At 42.4% G+C, this 10578-nt stretch overlaps 1 protein-coding gene across 1 annotated transcript; it reads left to right on the top strand.

Moving 5' to 3' along the window:
- Positions 1 to 98: 98 nt before the first annotated feature.
- LOC119862729 (melanin-concentrating hormone receptor 1-like) lies at positions 99 to 6092 on the top strand. The gene is given in 4 exon segments (XM_038419943.2): positions 99 to 2013; positions 3013 to 3369; positions 4057 to 4708; positions 4710 to 6092. Coding segments are annotated over 3 exon segments (1062 nt in total). The 5' UTR covers positions 99 to 2013; positions 3013 to 3284; the 3' UTR covers positions 5035 to 6092.
- The last annotated feature ends 4486 nt before the right edge of the window (positions 6093 to 10578 follow it).

Genomic DNA, 10578 nt, shown 5'->3' with positions numbered 1-10578 from the left:
TAAAGTAGCAAAAACAAGTTTTCAAAACTTAAACCATAATGAACATTACTTAGAATTAGATTTCAGTTTTTACAGGCTCTCACTTCATTTTGTATTAACCCAAACACGTCACCTTGTGAGTTATTGCTCAATAAATTTGACAGTCTCAAACTGTGGCCAGTTTGGCATTATTTGGCGATATTCAGCCCTCCTTGTCTTTAAATGGGCAGCAGCATTCTTGGTCCTCAGCTGGTATAATGTTGCAATGTTGCATGAATTGGTATACAGAATTAGTTTGTCTCTAAACTGAAGGTATATTTCAAATTATCTCTCAAAACAAATATGCCCCTTAGTGTAGACCCAAATTTACTCCTGTCTCACACAAACCTGCTGTGTAACTGTAACTTAAATCAGAAATGCTCTAAACTAAAACTAAAAGATTTGGCTTTAAACACCTCCACAGAGACTTTTGTGTTAAATGAACTTAAGGTAATATACTTCTTCTGTTCTTTGAGTCCCTCCTTTCCAAATCTTTCACATTTCCAATTTTATTTGAGCCATGACAAGTTCAGAGTATTGGCTGCAGTCTTTACTACTTGATGACCACAATGAATCTATTCTGCTTAATGAAACTACAGTCCAAGACACAAAGTTCACTTTAATTTTTCACTGTGCTGGTAAGTTTGTCACATACATATGTGCAGTGAGACCCATCTTTGGCTGTGCACTATATTACATACATTAGGGCTCCATCCTGCACTGTGCTCGGTGCGCTGGTCCTTTCAATAAATCACTTTCACACTTTAAGAGAAGTGTGAAGTGTTTGCCTCTGGGTTACAGTACATTATGAAGAGAATTTCCTCATTATGGATCCCTATCCTGAAAAGAGTGTTTCCTCCCCCACACTTCATAACATGGTCAAATCAAAACTCATACAACTTTTTACCTCCTGTCATTTGAGCTAAAGAGCGGTTTTAAAGGTTAAAATGGGCATTTTTTTTCCTCCATGTTCCACATACTAGAGGGGGAAAACAAACAACTGAAATGACAGTATTTTGCTTAAACTTAAAGAAACCCCCACCTTAATCTTTGGACTGAGTGAAAGCCTACAAAATTTCATCCCAAAAGGTGAAATAACGATCTTACACTGGAAGTGTTTATGCAACTTTAACTCTAACAATTGCTGCTACTCCCAGTTTTGAACCACATCCTTAGCTGGTGTAAATCAGCATAGTTCCACAATGGAGCTATGTCAATTTTACATCAGCCAAGGATTTGTATGGAAAAACATTGTAACATTGCCGCAGAATGCTGCACTTTTATTCACGTTCAGGGCTGACCAAGAAGAATTCATATCACAGCTGCAGTTAGTACAGCCCATCAGCAAGTTTTTATTACATACGCTTCTGCCATCTGTGTGAGTAGTCTTACCTGCCAGCTTCCAAAAGGAAAGTGCATTCTTTAGTGAAGCTTTCAGCAGCAGCTGCTATATCTATAAGTGTGCTGGCTTTCAATTGCTGCAATAAAACAATAAAGACAAACACTTCCCTTGGCCCGTGGAGGAATTGCAGACCCAAGGTAAGGCAAGAGCTTTGTAATGAAAATATTGATAAGCAGTAATTGCTTTGCACTGGTGTGTGAAGAAACAAATGTAATTGCAATTACGGTGACTCCAATTTTTAAGTGAAGTCTGTTTCTTCATACATTTTCCTTGCTGCCATTGATACTAATGGCACAAACTTGTGCATAACAATTTTCCCCTTATCTCAAAAGCAAGAGAGGACATGGTTAAGTCCTATTTTCTGAAACAAGTATAAAAGTATGCCCCAAGAAAGGAAGCAAGGAAAAATTTGGAATGATTGGGAGTCAACACTTATACTTTTCCTTTCAACCAACCTTATTTCCCTGTGCAGATACCAGAATGGACCAGAACTGCAATGAACCAGTTGAGAATGGAGTTTGCAAATTAAAGAGACTCCTGAGGGGCAGTGTGACCCAAAAGGTTGTGATGCTGAAAGCATCCTGCCCTATCTGGTAAATGAAATGAATTTTTCCCTGTGCTGTTAAACCTTAAAATGGTCACTGGTTGATGAATCACCAGGATAAAAATTATTGCTAAGTACTAGGAATCCTTGTGGTTAGCAAGAAATGGGACTTGAAATCACATAACTCTGGTTGTCATCCTATCTTTCCTTGCATTACTGCCTACTATCCACTCTCACTAGAACTATTATCCCTCGTATGTAATCTCATCTTCCAAAGTGACTAATATCAATGAGTTTACAGTTCATGAGTGCATTGGCTACTAAGATTATGTTGTAATTTAAGTTGTGGGAGAAGCAAGATAGTAATTTAAATGAAAGCCTGGGTCCCACCTCATTTAGTTTTTCCAATATTGTATTTATTACATGTAAATTCTATAAAACTTCAAGAGTTTCGCACAAACCTTGAAAAGAAATCTCCTGATTAGTTCCCCTCCTCTCCAAACAGCACCTGCCTGTGTTGACCATAAGTAGTCCTTGCTTCTACATTCCAGAGATGCTTCAATGGTCCACTGGAGTAAAATTGGAAAAATATTGGGGAAGGGGAAGAGAGAGAGAGAGAGAAAGAGGAGGTCCTTCATTGCGCTGCAACTCAGCAGGTTTATCAGAAAATATTATAGTTCCCAATATATTTATCCATCCAACCCTTATATTTCCAGCCACTAGTAGCTCATATTGTTTGAGTTAAAAGCAAAGGGAAATTAGCCCAAACCCTAGCATATACAACTGAAATATAATTGTTGGCTCTTCAGATTAACTCTTTTCAGGCGGATAGTATTATTGACTTGCTTATATTAGTCCTGAAAGCTACAGCTGCCCTATATGTTGAATGCACGTGTTTGTGCATGTGTGTAATGTATTTCAATTTACTTCGTGCAAGTCCCAGTGTCTTTTTATAGAACATAGGTTTATTTCTCAGTCCACCAATGGATCCCAGTCCCTGCCTTCTGCACTACATAAATGAGCTCTGCTTCTCTGTTCTCCCTCCCAGTGTGTTAATAGGCATTCGGCTGACAGCCTGCTGATAGGCACTTTGCTTCTTACATTTTGGTGTCGTTTCACCTGGCATTGGTGTAGAAGCAGGGGAGTCAGAGCTTTACAACAGCAGCTTTTCAACAGATACAGCAGCCTCTGCTGGTTCTCAGAGTGGCAGGTTTGAGCATCATCAAAGGATCTCCCAAGAACTGGCTACCTTTCTTCTACATTAAATATCAGCACCGCAACATCTTCAAACTATTGATCAGATCCAATTGTTGCCGAGGGATGGATTTTAAAACAAATCCTACAGAGAGCTTGAATGGCTGCACTGCTAACATCACCAAGGCTGTGCAAAACTTTTCCCTGCCTGGTAAGTAAACGAGTAGGTGAAAATATATATTTGTGTATACCATCAGGAGGCCTTATATACAGGGATAATTGCCGATCACTTTTCTCAAAGCTAAAAGTGATGGGACTGAGGCTATTATGAACCTACTATATAACTAAGGAGTATGCGTATTATATACACACACATGCATATTTATATATGCATGCATCTAGTGTGTGTGCATATACACAGACTCCTACATAAATAGATACACACATGTACATATATTGTACACAAGATGATGCATGCGTATACACAAACATATGCTGTATCCAAACAAACCTAGATGTGCATATTCATGTGTATACTGTATCTATATGTATGTTTGAGTGTGTGTATGCACATAAGTGCAGATATAAGTATAAAGTTTGCTGTATATAGTATATATCACTGTACATGTACACGCAGATACACATACACCTCTATGTCTGTCTGTATGCGTGAGTGTAAATAGATTTGTACATATGTGTATAGGCGTGTATTATATTAACACACCCACCACCTTATGTATGTGTGGAAAATACATTATTCTTATATTGCTATAAGCATATTATCATGGTTTTATTAGAAACCAGGATGTCCAGTCTGTAAAGCCCCCATCTTCCCCTGCACCCTTTGCTCACGGCACACATGCCCTGATGTTTCTCTGCCTATGCTCTGTCTCTGCAGGTGAGCCCAGCACTGTAAGCTATGCTGACTTCATCATGCCTACCCTGTTTGGCATCATCGGTAACAGCCTGGTGATCTGCACAGTCTTTAAGAAATCCAGCCCCAGAAGCAGTGTCCTAGATATCTTCATCATCAGCCTCTCCATGGTGGATCTGCTCTTCCTCCCGGGCATGCCCTTCCTCATTCATCAGCTGCTGGGCAACAGAGCCTGGTACTTTGGGGAAACCACGTGCACCATTATCACTGCTCTGAATGCCAACAGCCAATTCACTAGCACCTACATCCTCACTGCCATGTGCATTGACCGCTACCTGGCCAGCATGTACTCTTTCACCTCCACTCACTTCAGGAAGCCACGTGTGGCCATCCTAGTGATCTGCATGTTCTGGGCCCTCTCCTTCCTCAGCATCACCCCAGTGTGGATGTATGCCCGGCTCATCCCTCTGCCTGGGGGGCTGCTGGGCTATGGGATTCAGCTGCCAGACCCGCAGAATAACATCTACTGGTATACTCTCTATCAGTTCTTCCTCATCTTCACCATCCCCTTTACCCTCATCACTGTGGCCTACAGGAGGATCCTGCTCAGGATGGCCAGGTTCTCAGAGGCACTCACTGGCCAGAGGTGCACCAGGACCTGCACCAAAAAAGTAACACGTGGCCATTGCCATCTGCCTGGCCTTCTTCATCTGCTGGGCGCCTTACCATGTGCTACAGCTGGTGCAGCTAGCCATGCGCCACCCCACCCTGCCCTTCTACTATGCCTACAATGTGGCCATCAGCCTGGGCTATGCCAATAGCTGCCTCAACCCCTTCATCTACATCCTGCTAGGGCAAACCTTCCACAGGAGGCTGGTGGTTTCCATCAGGCCGACTGTTGCAGGGGAAGAGGCTTCCCAGAATGGGGGCAACAGCGCACAGGGGGACCCAAGTGAGTCAGGACAGCCACTGCTGCACCTGGTGTCTGTCTCTGGCAGGTAAAGAGATCGGCAGCAGGTGGGAGATTCCCACACAGCCCAGAAAAGCCCTGGTGGTCTCATGTATTAACTAGAGACATTCCCCCACAAATGCACACACAGCTGTTTGGCTGAGTACCAATGGCTGTCTTGTGGTGGGAGTGGTTCCTCTGCCCAACTGATCTCTTGTGGCTGGAAACAGATTTCTGCAGCGTCAACATTTGGGCTGGGTTCTGTCTGACACTGAGCCAGTTCATGTTTGTCCTCTAAATTCTTCCTGGCTAGAAGTGAATTACTTTCCCCCCTGGCATGTGAAAGACTTTTGCACTCTTCATATATTCTCACTGGAAGGGCCCAGGCACCAAACATTTTAGTGTTGGTGTTAAATTCCATACAAGCAATGAGTCATAGCTTGGCTGAGAGGCACTGCCATTGGATCACACCTGGCGTGAGTTTCAACTTATTTTCTTGCTTTAAGTGTGTGAAGAATGATGACTTAAGACCAGCTCTGATCCTTCTCTCCCTGGGGACAGATCAGGAATCCCATACATTTTAAAGCAATTCAACAATAGCATTTTCACTTCTCTATTTACATCGTTCCATCTGCATGTGATCATTAACCATAGCCAATATTGTACTCATTTTCTAGTGATCAAAGCCAGCTTTCTGCCAGCAACATCAGCTGTCCCAGAGCCAGAAGAATAATTTCAAATGCATTTAAAAATAAATCATGGATTGAAAATAGCCAAAGAATAACTGTTCTGAACTGTATTATTATAGTACACCCACCAACATGACTTGAATGATTAGCTGCAACCAGGTCATCAAACCATTTCACAGTGGAAAATAATGACTGGATTCTTTGCACATCATTAGACAGAAGTGTTTGCTGACACTGGCAGCACATCATGTCTACATTCCTATCACCATAAAATTTCTCCAGCAGCAGGTAGCAATCCTTTGATGAACAGGTTTCCGAAGCATTAGGCCAAGGACTTTTAAACATTATTTTGAGTGACTGTTTTTGGGTGCCCAATGTGAGACACCTTTTTTAGAGGTTTCTGAAAATTGGGTTCCTTTAAGATCAGGTCTCTTAACATCTCAAGTTGGGAACCCAAAATCACTAGTTTTGTTTTAATATTGGCCATTTTTATTATTAAAGCAGTAATGAGTGTCTATATCCATAGATATATGAGTGAATGAAAAAGACAATAGTAACAGCAAAGTTTCCATAACACTCATTATTCCTATCATTTAGCATCAGAAGACAGCTTTTCATAGTTTAAAAAGTCTTTGCTTTTTAAAAAAATATGGTGGTGGTTCCATAAACTCAGTACAAGGCAAAATAATTTATTTCAAAGAAGCAGACACTAAATCAGAATTTATCATCATGTTTTATTAAGAACTGTAAAGTTCTGTCATGTTCCATAGCTCTTTATTTTAAAATGAGCAACTACCATTTGTCTATATTGTGTTCTGTGCAGGTTCCTAAACAGTGCCCTGGAACATGGTATTCAAGTAACTATGTGATAATTGAAAAAAAGTGTGTTGCCTGTTATTTTATATGTACTGTGTAACTCTGAGTTCCCCAACCTCTTATTCTAATCTGTCTGTCTGTCTTTAAGCCTCTATGAGCTGTTCATTTAGCCACCTGTATACTGAATGAATACGCCATGTAACTGCTCAATGGAGGTACACCACCAGGAACTCTCCCAGGCTGTGGCTGTTTCTGGAAGCCCCAAGAGGGAGCTCCACAGATGAGACACTAAAACCCTCAGGCAGTATTCTCTTCTTAGAGTGAACCTCCAAGAGGCTGGAGAGGATATTTGTCTCCACCCTGCATGAACATAAAAGACCCATAGAGAGTCCCCAAAGAAGTGAGGAACACTGCCACAGCACCTGGTATGCATGCACGCGCACACACAGTTCTGCGTGGGAAGGGGGGAGATCTGGACGCATGGAAATACCCTCCAAGTCCATTTTAAAACCCACTGAAGTCAGTGGAAAGATTCCCATTGGTTTCACTAGGCTTTGATCAGGGCTCTTGAGCAGATTTGAAGGGGCGATCTGGCCCCAGAAGTCTATTCTTTTCCTCTATACTCGGGTTTACATGCCTCCATTTGTCTGCACTGTTGAATGTTCAGCATTTACTCTCTCATTTACTTTCACCTTCTCTTCCTCCACATAAATAGATCATGTCATTTAAGACTTTGTCACTCAACTTTGACAGCTGCTAAAACAGTGGTCAGACTGCTTTCTCCAGAAACAATGCGTGGGTATATTCCACACCTGCACAGAACCTAGCACATCATGATCCCAGACATCATATGGCAGAGGGCACTATTAAAAATATAAAAAGGTTTACTCTTTCCTCTTAACTTTCCCTTCAAGGTCCCGAAGCTTAGCTGGTGTAGCTCCAATGAAGCTATGCTGATTTATACCAGCTGGGGATTTGGCCCTAACTGATCTATTTACTTGTGCCTTTTAAACTGATTTTTCATGCTGAATACTTGATGTGAGTCAAAGTAATGAGTTTTAACTTCAACTGTAGGTGCTAACCAGATATGGATTAATGTCACTCTAACATTCTTACGATTCTGACCTCTGACAATTCATTAGAGCCACTTTTTTGGTGTTGTTGTTATATGTCACTATTTTCAGCCCTGCATCATCACTAAGATTAACATAGTCTCTGGCCTGGGAAAGTTAGCATGCTGATGGCTGGTACAGTTCAGGCCAGGTGTGCCTTGATTATTACGAGAAAGTATAATTCTTCAGATTGCTCTACGATACAGTTCAATAAGTAAGGGTAAAACAGATGCCCTTTTGTTACAGAAAAGAACACTGCTATTGGAATGTTGCACTATTTGTGGGACTAGATGATCACAATGGTCCCTTCTGCCATGAAATCTCTGAAAACCAGCTTATGGCTATATCAGACACTGTTTTCAAAGGTGGGATTGTTTTAAAGCACTTGGAGTATTTACAATATCCACTCTACCTCAGTGGCATTAGAGTGGTTCAATTAATTGACTAAGTGTACAGTCACATAGCCATTACTTGTAACAAGTGAAAGTAAGTGGCTACATTGGGGGTGGGGGGGAAGAGGCACATTCTTGCAAGTAGACATCAGTGACTGTCCAGTTGCATGTTTATCCATTCTTTACTCTCCTTTCCATGACAGCTCTTTTGTGGTACAGCACACAGTTAAACAGCAAGATGATGGCTATATCCTTCATCACGTAATACAAGGAGCAGTATTATGAACATCAGCTTCTCTGCACTGCATTCCCAAAGTCTATTCGGTGAGAGAATTCCTTGGTGGAGGAAGTGTCCCACCATGTCATGAAAGCAGGATCAGAGCACAACAGGTGTATCCCAACACTGCAGAGTGTACTCAAGTCCAGGCTTGCATCATGTAAACCCATGTGAGCATCCACAGTGCAAACCCACACACAACCTATACCTGTGCAACCATATCCTTGCAGTTACATGGGGGCTAGGATTTCTGGGGGCACATCTGGTTAGCTTCACTAACTGGAGCCATTGTAGGAATTGGTTTGCAATGTATTGTAAGAGAAATTGTCTGTCCTTCCCAGGTCTCTGTGCAGAAGTGTTCTTAGCTCTGCCCACTCTTCATTTCTGTCCATTCCAGCTGGAACCACACTGTGGATCTAGCACCAGAGGATGAGATGTTATTGCAGAGTACAGACAGAGGCATGGAACGATGCGAAGACATTTCAGTAGCAGTTTCTGACTCTTGGAAGGTGGTGGCTGGTCTCAGGAGAGTTCATTTATGATACATTGGAGACACCTGTTATATGCTGCAGTAGCTCAGGATTGCCCATGTATAGCTCAGCATTTCTGGTGTAGGGCAGCTAGCACGGCATGGTGGGGTCACTTGGTCATGCAGACCTGGGATGACTAGCAGTAGCTCCAGACCTTCATGGAGCTGTGTGAAGAGCTTGCACCTACTTCTCAGTGTCAGGACATGCACAGGAGGGAGGTTGTACCAGTACAGAAGCAGGTTGCTATTGCCATCTGGAAGCTGGCTGTGATGGGATCCCTGGGGTGCAGCCTAGGACTGTGGTGCCACTGTGCCCCCTTAATTCTCCAGCATGGACTGTTTCTTACAATGCCTCGCTAGTGACCAACAGCAAATCCCTCCAGGTGTTTTTTTTTTTTTTTACTCAGAACAACCTCATGTGGAGCCCCATATCCAGTATATTGCATGAATGCTCCCAGAGCCACTCATGAATCACACTGAGAAAGGCATTAGCCAAATCCCCCCAGCTCCCAGCCTTGTACCTCAGGAATATACCGTCTTGCACTGCACAAGACGAGCAATGCAGATTTATTGATTGGTTCACCACTTCATCGGTGGAAAACGGCTATACACTAGCCTTTGCAAACCTGAGAAAACACTCTTGCCAAACACTTCAGGCAAACTCACTGGTAAAGATAAACAGTTAAATGTATTGACTACAAAAGATAGATTTTAAGTGATTATAAGTGATAGGCAAAAAGTCAGAGTTAGTTACCAAAATAAAATATAAAGCATGTAGTCTAAACCTATTAGACAGGGCAACAACTGGATTAAGCAGTTTTTCCTCACCCCACTGGATATTGCAGTCCTGAATATACAGGTTTGTCCCTTAAACCTGGGCCAGTCTGCTTTGTTGGAGACTTCAGTCTTCTCAGTGTCCCTGTTGCTTGCAGCGTAGGTGGGGGAAGGAGAAAGGCCCAGCATGTGGCCACTGTGTTCTGTTTTATACCCTTAGTCCATGTGCTTGGAGAACACAAGTCCAGGCATGCCTGGTGGGCATTGCTGAGTCACAAGGTAAAGCAATACCCCCAGTGTGTCTCCTGAAAGAGAGTCATTGAATTGTAACTCCTTTGCTGGACGATGGCTGGTGATGTCTATTCAGCACCCATCCAGGCATTGGTTACCTCACTTGTCATTGTCTCTGGAGAGCTAGTATCTGGGCACTTCCCCAACCCACAGCATATTTTAGTGACAGCCATACAACACAATTCTCACAACTTCATATGCCATAATGATATAAATATTTAGATAAAACCATGGCTTTCAGCAGATCATAACCTTTCCCGCAATTCCTTACATGGCATGCTTTATATGAAATATCACAATTATATATAAATGATGAGTATCGGAGGTTACAGGGCACTCCCCAAGGTATAGAATGTCACATTAGCAAACTGGGGTAGCCAGAGGTCCATGACTAACCAGTCTGGTGCTGTTGGCAAATCCACAGTCAGTGCTGTAGTGGTGAATGTTTGTGAGACAGTCAATACTGTGATTTAGCCATGGGCAGTGGACATAACTAATATGCTTGAAATAATCATTGTCCTGGACAGAATGGGCTTCTCAGCCTGGGCTGGGACAGACAGTGACACTCATGAGCCCATGGTTTGCCTAACACAAGAAGTGGATGAATTCATCGACTGCAATTGATACTACTTGATCATTCTACAGCCCTTGATTGACCACAAAGGCAGGATCGTGAACATCAGCCTGAGGTACTAGGAAGGTGTGCAAGATGCTACA

Source organism: Dermochelys coriacea, chromosome 10, assembly GCF_009764565.3.
Source record: "Dermochelys coriacea isolate rDerCor1 chromosome 10, rDerCor1.pri.v4, whole genome shotgun sequence".
Lineage (NCBI taxonomy): Eukaryota > Metazoa > Chordata > Testudines > Dermochelyidae > Dermochelys > Dermochelys coriacea.
The sequence above is the reverse complement of the archived record's forward strand: the minus strand, read 5'-3'. Positions and strand labels throughout refer to the sequence as shown.